General features: G+C 50.5%; 1 protein-coding gene across 1 annotated transcript in view; it reads right to left on the reverse strand.

Moving 5' to 3' along the window:
- The window catches only part of AXL (AXL receptor tyrosine kinase), a 125454-nt gene that overhangs the window by 34158 nt on the left and 77922 nt on the right, over positions 1-13374 (reverse strand). Inside the window, exons 7-8 of the mRNA XM_075323553.1 lie at positions 11965-12142; positions 656-795 (exon numbers count right to left, since the gene is read on the reverse strand). Of these exons, the coding sequence (XP_075179668.1) occupies positions 656-795; positions 11965-12142 (318 nt within the window). The remainder of the gene's footprint in view (positions 1-655; positions 796-11964; positions 12143-13374) is intronic.

Here is a 13374-nt window from a genome sequence, read left to right on the forward strand (position 1 = left end):
TCACAAGTTTGGGGAGGGTCTTAATTAGTCAGAAAAGGCTGGAAAAAGAGATAATTAATCCAAACATGTGAAGCTCATTGTTCTTTGTGCCTGAAATACTTCTTAATACTTTAGGGGAACCAAACAGAATTCTGGTGGTTTGAGGGGTTGAATAATAAATGACTCTCTGAATAAACTTTTCACAATTTAAAAAAATAAATAAAAAAAGAAATAACATTCTTTTTTGCTGCAGTGCATTTCACACTTCCAGGCTGATCTACAGTCCAAATGTCACAATGCCAAGTTAATTCCGAATGTGTAAACCTGCTAAATCTGCAGGGGGTTGAAGACTACTTGTAGGCACTGTATATATATATATATGTATATATATATATATATATATATATATATATATATATATATATATATATATATATATACATCTCATCAATGGTTTATGGTAGCTCTTGGACCTCAAAGCTTCAGGTTATGCTTCTGGATGCAGGGGCAAGGATACAGGAGAAGAAGCTGGAGGGGCATATTATTTGAGATGACAACATGGAAGAAGGAGCAGTACCTCGAACTCTGCTCTGTGTGGACGAAGACATCACATCCATACACACAACTCACATATGACACATAGATCAGGCACATGGGTTAGGTTTGGGTTTTGTACCTCCGGTTGGTCCTTCACTTGATAGGCCAGTTTGTAACCCTTCAGTAAACCATTCAGTGGCGCACTCGGCTCCCTCCATGTGATTATGATGAAAGTCTCGTTCTTTATCGCAGTGACATTTTGAGGGGGACCAGATGGAACTATCAAGGGAAACATAAATCTCTTGTGAGCGAGAAAATGCAAACATAACCTTGGCACCGAGCTAATGTGTGTCTTGTACACATAGGACGTAGTTTATCATCTTAATGACCTAGGATATATATATATACATATATATATATATATATGTTGTAGGTGGCCTCCCTTTCTTTGAAATGGGCTTACGCGGTAAACCCACATCTTCCCCTACACATATCGGCAGATCTGATAAGTAGACATGTGTGGCTAACAGGCACGGGTTGATCGGAGATCCACCTGTGCCTGTTAACCGATTAGATTGCGCTCTCAAGGTTTGACAGCACGATCTAGCATGCTCTGGCAGGGATCGAGATCGAGCTGTTCCCCACCGCCATTGGCGGCCCCGTGACACGATCATGGCGCGCCAGTTGGTTGTCATGACAGCACGGGGTCAGCTGATGACCCCTGACACTGTCATGATTCATGAGAGTGCTGCAGTCACTGGAGAGCAGCATTTCTTCTGATCAGAGAGCATCACTATGATCAGCAGAAGCGATCGAACAGCCACTAGCCACTTTTAAGTGAATGATTTGGAGCAGAAATACCAGGCACAGTAGAAAAACAAGAGTGGTGCTGATCTCAAATAACCCCTTAAAGTGTTTATCTGGAAATCTGCAAAGTTAGAAGTATTTTAAGCACTGACTAATTAAAAGACAAAAAAAATAGAAAGTGGGACAACTGGTAAAAGCTGAAGTAAAAAAAAAACATCTCCTAATGAGAAGTGGGAGAAAAGCAATGCCAGCAGCCAGCCGGACGGCTGACACAGACAGTATTGCTTGTGTCTTGTATACTAATTACTCCGAGGGGCCAGGGCTGACAGGGAGCCCCTCTCACTATTCTCTTTCATTTCCTGCCAGGGACGGGAGATCAGGCAGAGGAGTGAGCCACACAAGTAAATTGATAATAAACTTGCACTTAAAATGAGACAAATGTTTGATTTTCTGCGGTTTTCAGATAAAAAAAACTGTATCCTTTATGCCAAATGTTTTAAGGCAAAGCTCCATTTTGCTTTCTTTTTTTAAATTTAAAGCATTTTAGCCTCTACGGGAATCTTACGGATGACTTTATCTTTTTGCTAAGTACTTTGCATGACATTCAGCTGAAAAGGACTCTAGTGATAAGGTATAAAATAACTTTGTAGCTGCACTCAGCCAATCAGCATCACAACCAGTGTTTTCAGAAATGCTGATTGGCTAAGAGACTGTGAGAGATGTCTCCTCCCCTGAGGGTCCCTTTCAGCTTGATGTAATGGTCAATATTCTGCACCTGAAGAACATCTCTAGAATCCGCCCCTTTCTTACCATGGAAACTACAAAAACTCTCACTGTGGCCCTGATCCACTCCCGCCTTAACTACTGTAATTCTTTATTAATTGGTCTCCCCCTAACTAGACTTTCTCCTCTACAGTCCGTCCTTAATGCAGCAGCCAGGGTCAGCTATCTGGCTAACCGCTATTCGCACGCTTCCACTCTGTGCCAGTCATTGCACTGGCTGCTCATACATCATAGGATTCAATTTAAATTGCTTGTTCTCACTCATAAAGCTCTCCACAGTGCGGCACCCCCCACCTCTCCACACTCATCTCTGTCTATCTCCTTACCCGTTCTCTATGCTCTGCAAGCAACATTTTGAGTAACATCCATACTAATCCGAACCTCCCACTCCCGGCTCCAAGACTTCTCCCAAGCTGCACCAATGCTCTGGAATGCTCTACCCCAAGAAACTAGGATGATCCACAACTTGCACAGCTTCAGACACTCCTTAAAAACACATCTTCTTAGGGTGGCCTATCACACTCCCTAATCAAAGATAATTCATACAGAGCCCCTTCACTACTTCTCAGAACGTAATTCTCTGTCAGACTCCACTGTACCCAAAAGCATCACAAAGATTGACGGCTGAATGGCTCATGCCCCCATTTCTGGCTCATGCCCCATTGGCTGGTGACTGCCTCATGCCCCCATTGGCTGGTGACTGCCTTATGCCCCAATTTCTGGCTCATGCCCCCATTGGCTGGTGACTGCCTCATGCTCCCATTTCTGGCTCATGCCTTTATTGGCTGGTGACTGGCTCATGCCCCCATTTCTGTCTCATGCCCCATTGGCTGGTGACTGCCTCATGCCCTCATTGTCTGGTGACTGCCTCATGCCCCCATTGTCTGGTGACTGCCTCATGCCCCCATTTCTGGCTCATGCCTCTATTGGCTGGTGACTGCCTCATGCCCCATTGGCTGGTGACTGCCTCATGCCCCCATTGGCTGGTGACTGCCTTATGCCCTCATTTCTGGCTCATGACCCCATTGGCTGGTGACTGCCTCATGCCCCCATTGGCTAGTGACTGCCTCATGCCTCCATTTCTGGCTCATGCCCCCATTGGCTGGTTACTGCCTCATGCCCCATTGGCTGGTGACTGCCTCATGCCCCCATTTCTGGCTCATGCCCCCTTTAGCTGGTGACTGGCTCATTCTCCATTTCTTCAAAATGGCTGGATCGTCATTGCAAATAAGCAACTGTACATTGTGTAACTCCTATCTCACCCCATTGTAGATTGTTAGCTCTTATGAGCAGTGTTGTCTTTATTTCTGCTTAAATTATTGTATTTTCTTTAATGGTTACTTATATTTGGTTGTTGTCACGAACCACCGGGGGGGTCACTCAGAAATCCCCCGCACTGGCTACCAGTACGTCACAATCGGGGGGTAACAAGTGGGGGTCACCCCTCCTTTATACCTCCCGACCGACAGACAGAGCACGTGACGCGCTCTCTAGCGCCCCTCTTATAGTCAGGCCAATTATGGAATTGCCCGACGATAAGCAAGGAGGCCGCTATACTACTTATGCCGATTATTGAAGGGTCCCCGGTGAGAGTAGGGTATATATTCCCCCGACCTCCGCGGGCGGAATATATAAAACCTCCCCGAATCTCACTGGCCTCCCCACAATAATCCTTGGCACAACTCGCTGCCACCAACCGCTTCACGGTAACAATTAGCCGAACACACAGACGTGGGATTCAAGATCGAGATAACAGAACAGCCCAAGATTAATTATATAATTTAATCAGCCTAAAGCACACTAGAAACTACAATATATACAATAGGGAATCTACAGAATATACAGTTATGTCAGAGTACAGTTACAATCAAAGCATGGGTTACAAACAGGCATACACAGTTCCAGCAGTTACCTTGTGCGTCTGGCCGCAGGGGGGCGCTGCAGACCAGGTTTCTAGGATCCTTCCCACAGATGTTTCCTACACGTGACCCCCGGCGAAAGAACACTGGAAAATGGCCGAAGTAGGGTTATCAACCTGGGCAAATCCAGGTCCCCTCCTACCTTAGTGACCTCAGAGGGAGCACTGCTCCACCCCTGGCTGGAGTTATGGACAATATCCACAACAGGGGATATGGCCATAACTTGGCCTGGGAGCGTCGTAGGCAGACGCCAACGCTCTCATTGTGACAGTTATGAATTTAGCTACAGAACGAGAGGACTCATGACTTGTCTACTAGTTCCCCATTGGCTGATATCACGCCTGGGGTATTTCCCCAGGTCCTGCTCCCATAAAAAGGGTGTGCCAGCATCGTCCGCATGCGGAGACACCATTTTTATGGTTGCCATATTTATCGGAAATATGGCTTGCGAGATATGAACCATTTTTTACTGGAGTCGTCCTGTCTGGATACTTCCATAGCCTTGCTAATTAGATAGCAGCCCCTACCACAGGGTCACGGCAGGGAGTCATCCTGTGTCCATTGTTCCCACATCATCTAATCTCCATATCACAGGAGATGGCCGTTGGAGGTGTAAGTGGAACACAGACCAGTTCCTTTGACACCTATCTGCTAAACAAACCGTTTATCCCTGTGGTAAATTTTCTGATTGAAGGAGTTGTGTGAAGGAAAGGGGGGGTGACACCAGGAGAGGGCTTCCTGACATAACTTGAATATCATGATTTATCGTCATATCTCCGGATTTACCTCACACCTCCCCCCTTTTGAGGGCGCTAGGGGGCAGCACACTCCGGTGTTCCCCCGTGCGCCCGTCCGCGACCTCTCCTTGTCGGGACAGCCCGTCTGCGTTACCGTGGTCCCGGCCCCTTTTGTGGCGAATGGTGAAGTTGTATTGCTGGAGCGCAAGGCTCCATCGCAACAACCGTCCATTCGTCCCAGAGACGGTGTGCAACCAGCTGAGGGGATTGTGGTCCGTCTCCACGATGAAGTGGCGCCCGTATAGATAGGGTTGCAGACGCTGCAGGGCCCACACTATGGCCAGGCACTCCTTTTCCATCGTGGAATAGGCCACTTCCCTTGGTAACAGCTTCCTGCTCAGGTACAAGACTGGGTGCTCTTGGCTCGCAGAGTCCACCTGGCTGAGCACCGCACCGAGGCCGAAGTCACTGGCGTCGGTCTGTACTACAAACGGCCGCGTGAAGTCGGCTGCCTGTAGCACGGGCGGGCTGGACAGGGCGTCCTTTAGGGCCCGGAAGGCTGTCTCGCAGTCCATTGTCCAATCGACTGCAGAGGGCAGCTTCTTCTTGGTGAGGTCCGTCAAGGGCTTTGCCAGGCTACTATAGCATGGAACAAACCTCCTATAGTACCCAGCGGTCCCCAAGAAGGACATCACCTGCTTCTTGGTCCTGGGGGTGGGCCAGGATGCGATGGCCTCCACTTTCTCAGGCTCGGGCTTCAGTGTTCTCCCGCCTACCCGGTGACTGAGGTACTGGACCTCGCTCATGGCCAGCTGACACTTTCCCGGCTTGATGGTCAAACCTGCCTGGTGGATCCGCCTGAGCACCTGTGCTAGATGCTCTAGGTGATCTTCCCAGGTGGGACTGAAGACGGCAATGTCATCCAGGTACGCGGCCGCGTACCCTTCAAGTCCCTTGAGCAGGGTGTTGACCATCCGCTGGAAAGTGGCAGGGGCATTCCTCATCTCGAATGGCATCACCGTGGACTCGTACAGTCCAAATGGGGTAATAAAGGCAGAGCGTTCCCTGGCCTTGCGAGTCAGGGGGATCTGCCAATATCCCCGGCTCAGATCCATGATGGTCAGGTACTGAGCCCCGGCCAACTGATCGAGCAGGTCATCGATGCGTGGCATTGGGTACGCATCGGCGACCGTGACAGCATTGAGCCCCCTGTAGTCCACGCAGAACCGAGTGGTTCGGTCCTTCTTAGGGACGAGGACTACAGGCGAGGCCCAAGCGCTGTTGGATGCCTGGATCACCCCCAGCTTCAGCATCTCGTCAATCTCCTGGCGCATGTGTTGCTGCACCTCCAGGGAGACCCGGTATGCTGAACGCCGGATTGGGGGATGATCCCCAGTGTCCACGTGATGGACAGCCAAGTCAGTCCTTCCGGGCTGGTTGGTAAACAACCCCCGGAAGGGGTGTAGGGTGGCCCCCAGCTGGGACCGTTGGTCTTCCAAGAGCTGGTGGCCAACCTCCACATCCTCAATGGATCCGCCTGCCCTAACCTGGGCTAGCATATCCAAGAGGGTTTCCGCTTCTCCCTCCTCGGGCAGGTTGCACACGGGGAGCGCACACGCCTCCCGCTCATGATGTGCCTTCATCATGTTCACATGGAAGGGCTTCCGCCTTCCACGGGCAGGGTCCAGGGTGACCAGGTACGTCACAGAGTTGAGCTGCTGGTACACGAGGTATGGGCCTTCCCAGGCTGCCTGAAGCTTGTCCTGTGGTACGGGGACCAGTACCCACACCTTTTGACCCACTTGGTAGGTCCTCTCACAAGCGTTCTGGTCGTACCAACGCTTCTGATCGGCCTGGGCTTGAGCCATATTGTCGTGTACCAGTTGCGTCAAGGCCTGCATTTTGTCCCGAAAGCGCATGACATACTCGATAACCGACACTCCAGGGATGGCCAAATCCCCTTCCCAAGCCTCTTTCACCAGAGCCAGGGGGCCCCGCACACGTCGCCCGTACAGGAGCTCAAACGGTGAGAATTATGTTGAGGCCTGTGGAACCTCCCGGTAAGCAAATAACAGGTGTGGGAGATACCGCTCCCAGTCACGCCCATGGGAGTCGACCAACATCTTAAGCATCTGCTTTAAGGTGCCATTAAACCGCTCGCACAGGCCATTAGTCTGTGGATGGTACGGGCTGGCCACCAGATGTCGCACCTGGACTTGCTTACAGAGGGCCTCCATCAGCTGGGACATGAATTGGGTCCCCCGGTCAGTGAGCATTTCCTGGGGAAAACCCACTCGGGAGAAAATCTCCAGCAATGCGGTGGCCACCTTATCAGCCCGAATGGACGACAAGGCCACTGCTTCAGGGTACCGGGTGGCATAGTCCACTACCGTCAGTATGAAGCGTTTCCCGGAGCTACTGGGGATGGCCAGCGGGCCGACCAGATCCACAGCCACCCTCCTGAAAGGCTCATCGATGATGGGCAGAGATACCAGTGGGGCTTTGGGGAGTGGCCCCGCCTTCCCCACTCTCTGACAGGTTTCACACGAACGGCAGTAGGCAGCCACATCGGCCCCCATTTTTGGCCAGTAGAAATGCTGGTTTAACCTGGCCTTGGTCTTAGCGATCCCTAGGTGTCCGGCCATCGGAATCTCATGTGCGATCCGCAACAACTCCGTCCGGAACGGATAGGGTACCACCAACTGTCGGTCCCTGGGCCACGCCTCCGGTGAACCCTGCTGGACCGTGACCCGGTACAGCCGTCCTTGGTCCCAGACCACTCGCTCCGGGTCCGAGTCCGAGGGAGGCTGTGCCGCCTGCTCCTTTAGAGCTTTCAGGCTGTCGTCAGCTTCTAACGCTGCCTGAAACCCCTGACTAGATGTGGCCAGAATCGACGAGACTGTCACATCTTCGGTCAGTACCCCGGGACCTGTGTCCTGGCCTCCACCTGACTCGGCTGCCACTTGGTCAGAAGGGGAAGAGATATCGGACCTCCGGGAGGCCCCTTGGCTTCCAGCACTCCCACTGCGGGTGACAGCGGCCACAGCCGCTGCGACCGTGGGTCGTGCCTGCTCCTCCTCCGTTCCTGACCAAGTCGCCGGTTCAGGCAGACCTACCTGGCTTCCTGACACCCCGGTTGTGGGGGAACCCTGCACCGAGATCTTACCTGGGAGCACTTCCGCTTCGGGACCGGCCCCAATCTCACCTGCCTGTTCCCCTCCTGCAGCAACAGAACCCCGCTGTGAAATCTCTGGGGACCCCACATTTGCTGTGGTAGCCCCCACCCCACACACTGGTCCTCCCCCTGCAGCACCCTGCTCTCTGCTTATCCCTGCAGAGGGCAGCAGATCCCAGCTCACTGGCTGCTCACTTGTAGAGGCATGGTCACACCTTTCTCTGACCCCCTCCCCTGTCACAGCTGCAGCTGTGTGTGTGTCTATGGTGTCTATGCAAGCAGAAGTATCAGAGTTCACTCCCTCCTCCCTCACATCATTCATAGATAACACATTAACATTGTCCGGAGGCCTGTCAGTACTGGCTGAAGGTTCAGCCCTTGGGGGGGGCCCAAACTGGGAGGTTATCTGCCCCAAATCTGTCCCAAGTAGCACGTTTGCAGGGATCCGATCAGTTACCCCCACCTCTCTCACCCCTCACCCTGCGCCCCAGTCCACATAAATGTCAGCAACAGGCAGCGCCGGGTCAATGCCTCCAATCCCGGAGACAGCGAGGGTTTTTCCAGGGATCAAGTCTTGGGGGGACACCATCTCAGGCCGCACCAGAGTCACCTCCGAGGCGCTGTCTCGCAGTCCTATGGTCACAGACCGGCCGACGGTGACAGGTTGGAAGCTGTCCAGGGACCTACCACCACCCCCACCCACACAATACACCTTGGGCGGCCCTTGGGACGGGGACGGAGCCGGGGCCTTGGGACGCTGAGGGCACATGGCCTTGAAGTGTCCAGGTAGGTTGCACTGGTGGCACCGTCTTGGTTCTGCCACGGGCCTGGAGAGGGGAGTTGAGGGGGACACCCCCTGCAGTCTAGGGGCAGGTGGGGCAGTCGCAGAGTTCATCTTACCCCCTCTCCAGGTGCTGCTGGTGGCTGCTCTCCTGGCCTCAGGAGCCCGATTGTTGGTGTAGTCATCGGCCAGGGCAGCTGTAGCCGTGGACCCCTTTGGCTTCTGGTCTCGGATGAACTGGCGGAGATCCTCAGGGCAGTTCCACAAGAGTTGCTCCGTGATGAACAAGTCCAGGATCTCCGGTCCGGTGGAAAGCTGCAGGCCTTGGGTCCAGTGGTCGGCAGCTCGGGCAAGTGCCCGCCGGTGGTCAGCCCAGGAGTCCTTTCGTCCCTTTTGCAGGGTCCGGAACTTCTTGCGGTAGGACTCCGGAGTGAGGTTGTACTGTTGAATCAGGGCCCGCTTGATTGTGTCGTAGCCCTGATCTGCCTCAGCAGGCAAGTCCCCAAGGATATCCAGGGCCTTACCCCTTAGACGGGGGGTCAGGTATTTGGCCCACTGATCCTTGTCCAGATGGTGCTGCAGGCAAGTCCGTTCAAAAGCAGTCAGGAAAGAGTCCAAGTCTCCATCCTTCTCCAGCACTGGGAAGTCCTCAACACGGACCTTTGGAAGTTTGGTGTTTTGAAGGTCACATGTGGCTGATGAGGGCCGGAGCTGAGCTAGCTGCAGCTGGTAGTCACGGTCTGCCTGTCGCTCTCGCTCTCGCTCTTCACGCGCTGCCTGCCGCTCCGCAGCCTCACGCGCTGCTTGCCGCTCCGCAGCCTCAGCGTCACGCGCTGCCTGTCGCTCACGCTCGGCCATGAGTATCTCGTAGGTATCCCGGTCTCCAGCCATAAGCCTGGCCAAGGCAGCTTGAAGGAGGGCCTCTGCACCTCTCAGGCCGGAGGGATTGGCAAGTGATGATCTGCGGCACGCTGCAGAGCCAGGTGATTCACTGTCCATTTCAGAGCGGAGGACTGGCATCTGGCTCGTTGAGGACCCTTGGGCGAGCTCCTCCTCTTTTTGTCCAGCAGTGCCAGGTTGTGCGATGTCCTCTGCAGAGCTGTTCTCTGGCGTCGGGCTCCTGGAGGACTCGTGGACAACCTCCTCATCGTCTCTGGCCTGAGCCATTCCTTTGGCTTTGCTCCTGGTGCTCTCAGCCATTGTTGCAGACTTTGGTCACTGACACAGAACTGACACCTGATGCCTCCACACACCTTACAGTATCTGCACTCTGACACTCTAGTGTTGAGCTAGTCTGAAGACCCCAGCAGCCACAGCTGCTGCAGGCAGTCTTTAGTGTCTGGGAGTATGGGTCTCACACTCACACACACTATTATCTCGATCCCACCGCTATGCCACCAATATGTCACGAACCACCGGGGGGGTCACTCAGAAATCCCCCGCGCTGGCTACCAGTACGTCACAATCGGGGGGTAACAAGTGGGGGTCACCCCTCCTTTATACCTCCCGACCGACAGACAGAGCACGTGACGCGCTCTCTAGCGCCCCTCTTATAGTCAGGCCAATTATGGAATTGCCCGACGATAAGCAAGGAGGCCGCTATACTACTTATGCCGATTATTGAAGGGTCCCCGGTGAGAGTAGGGTATATATTCCCCCGACCTCCGCGGGCGGAATATATAAAACCTCCCCGAATCTCACTGGCCTCCCCACAATAATCCTTGGCACAACTCGCTGCCACCAACCGCTTCACGGTAACTATTAGCCGAACACACAGACGTGGGATTCAAGATCGAGATAACAGAACAGCCCAAGATTAATTATATAATTTAATCAGCCTAAAGCACACTAGAAACTACAATATATACAATAGGGAATCTACAGAATATACAGTTATGTCAGAGTACAGTTACAATCAAAGCATGGGTTACAAACAGGCATACACAGTTCCAGCAGTTACCTTGTGCGTCTGGCCGCAGGGGGGCGCTGCAGACCAGGTTTCTAGGATCCTTCCCACAGATGTTTCCTACACGTGACCCCCGGCGAAAGAACACTGGAAAATGGCCGAAGTAGGGTTATCAACCTGGGCAAATCCAGGTCCCCTCCTACCTTAGTGACCTCAGAGGGAGCACTGCTCCACCCCTGGCTGGAGTTATGGACAATATCCACAACAGGGGATATGGCCATAACTTGGCCTGGGAGCGTCGTAGGCAGACGCCAACGCTCTCATTGTGACAGTTATGAATTTAGCTACAGAACGAGAGGACTCATGACTTGTCTACTAGTTCCCCATTGGCTGATATCACGCCTGGGGTATTTCCCCAGGTCCTGCTCCCATAAAAAGGGTGTGCCAGCATCGTCCGCATGCGGAGACACCATTTTTATGGTTGCCATATTTATCGGAAATATGGCTTGCGAGATATGAACCATTTTTTACTGGAGTCGTCCTGTCTGGATACTTCCATAGCCTTGCTAATTAGATAGCAGCCCCTACCACAGGGTCACGGCAGGGAGTCATCCTGTGTCCATTGTTCCCACATCATCTAATCTCCATATCACAGGAGATGGCCGTTGGAGGTGTAAGTGGAACACAGACCAGTTCCTTTGACACCTATCTGCTAAACAAACCGTTTATCCCTGTGGTAAATTTTCTGATTGAAGGAGTTGTGTGAAGGAAAGGGGGGGTGACACCAGGAGAGGGCTTCCTGACATAACTTGAATATCATGATTTATCGTCATATCTCCGGATTTACCTCACAGTTGTATAGGAACCTTTCCATTGTAAAACGCTGCAGAATATGTTGGCGCTATAGAAATAAAGATTATTAGTATTCTACCTTATCACAGTACACACAACATTGTTGGTTATAAATGACTTAGTGACCAAATGTAGAACTGGTGGAGGAAGGTTGAACTAGATGGACCTAGGTCTTTTTTCAACCTTAGTAACTATGTAACAGTCACTTGACCTCAATACATTTTACACCGCTAATTAGACCCCTCGATATCGGTCATTTTGGACAATGATAGTCTAATGAGTATGGTGGTCTTTACAAGAAATTGATACACTGTTAATACTACATTGGCATCATGGGTTTTCATCTGTCTTTTTATACACCTAAAAATCGTATTTGCTTTTGCAACTGCTGCTTGGCATTGAGCACTGCATACGGGAAAAAAATACTTTCATAGTAGGAGGACTCCATATGTATTGTTGAACTCTTCGATTGCCCTTTTATCTCTTACCTCCTTCCAAGGTTTCTAGTGGCACCCAGTCTGTCCAGTGAGACACCCCCTCACTGTTCAGGCAGGACACGCGTACATTGTAAACAGAGTAAGGGTCGAGATCACTGATTATATGAGTATAAGGGGGTACGTTGATGTTCTGGTTGTAGATCTTATGGTGGCTTTGAGGAGTAGTTGCCTAAAGGAGGAAAATAAAGGAGATTGTAAGACAACACAAAGCAACAAAGGTTTGTAAACAGAATAATTGAGAAATTGTCGCTAGTTTTGTTCTTCTTTTATGTTCCAAAATACAGTCCTGTAGCAATGAAAATCCCCTGTGAAGACCACATTTTACCAATAATGGGGAACTTCGAGGCAGAAGAAGAAAACAAAACTAGAAACCTAACCTAACATACTAGTGGATATGATTATGATACAATTAAATTGGACTAAACAGAATACTATACCAAACATCTGTAATTATTTATTTTCCTAAAAAATGCTTTATCTTTAAATGCAACCAGATAATATAATAGTGCCATAAGTATATTAGTAACTTTTTGATTAATCAATTTTTGTAACAAGAGTCCTTTGAAGATGAGCTAATCAAATAAATTGTAACTATTGGAACCTCATAGAGAAGCAAAACAACTGAAGACCCCGGAAATAAGTGTTTAGTTTTTCTGCAGTGACACCACAGGATGTTAAAGGGAACCAACCAGCAGGATATTCATAAATAAAGAAAAGCCAGTGCTATACTGACCCTAGGATGCTGAATGTAAGCATAGATTTTGTTCAATGATTGGATGTTTTATTTCAGAAATATGTGCAAGTAAAGGTCCAGCAATGCACTGCTATTTGATTGACAGGTGCAACAGGAATGAAATATGTGGGTCAGGTCTTGCTATCTATTCCCATCCCGGAATTAAGATCTATGACGGCGACAGGGGGAGGAAGGCCAGGCATGCAGACAGGGACGGGAATAGAAAGCAAGACCCAACCCACATCTTCCTTTCCTGTCGCACCTGTCAGTCAAATAGCATTGCTGCAACTTTACTTGCAGATATTTCTGAAATAAAACATCCAATCATTGAGCAAAAGTTATGGTTACATTCGGCATCCTAGAGCCAGTATAGCACTTGCTTTATTTTATATATGAAAATCCTGCTGGTTGGTTCCCTTTAAGCATTACATAGGTATCACAGACAGCTATGATGACATCTACAGTTGTGACCTCCCGAGTGAAAAACACTTTTAGCTCTAGCCAAACAACTAAAAAACTCAACCAAGGTAAAATGGACACAACATCTCCCATCTGGAAAGGCCAGCAGTAAAGTGTAATATCTAGTAGAGGCTGTTGATAGAAATTACACATCCATATGCAAAATAAATATACAACGTGATTGTACTAGTGAGCTTAGGACCCTAGAT

Source organism: Anomaloglossus baeobatrachus, chromosome 9 (genome assembly GCF_048569485.1).
Source record: "Anomaloglossus baeobatrachus isolate aAnoBae1 chromosome 9, aAnoBae1.hap1, whole genome shotgun sequence".
In the NCBI taxonomy this organism is placed as follows: Eukaryota; Metazoa; Chordata; class Amphibia; order Anura; family Aromobatidae; genus Anomaloglossus; species Anomaloglossus baeobatrachus.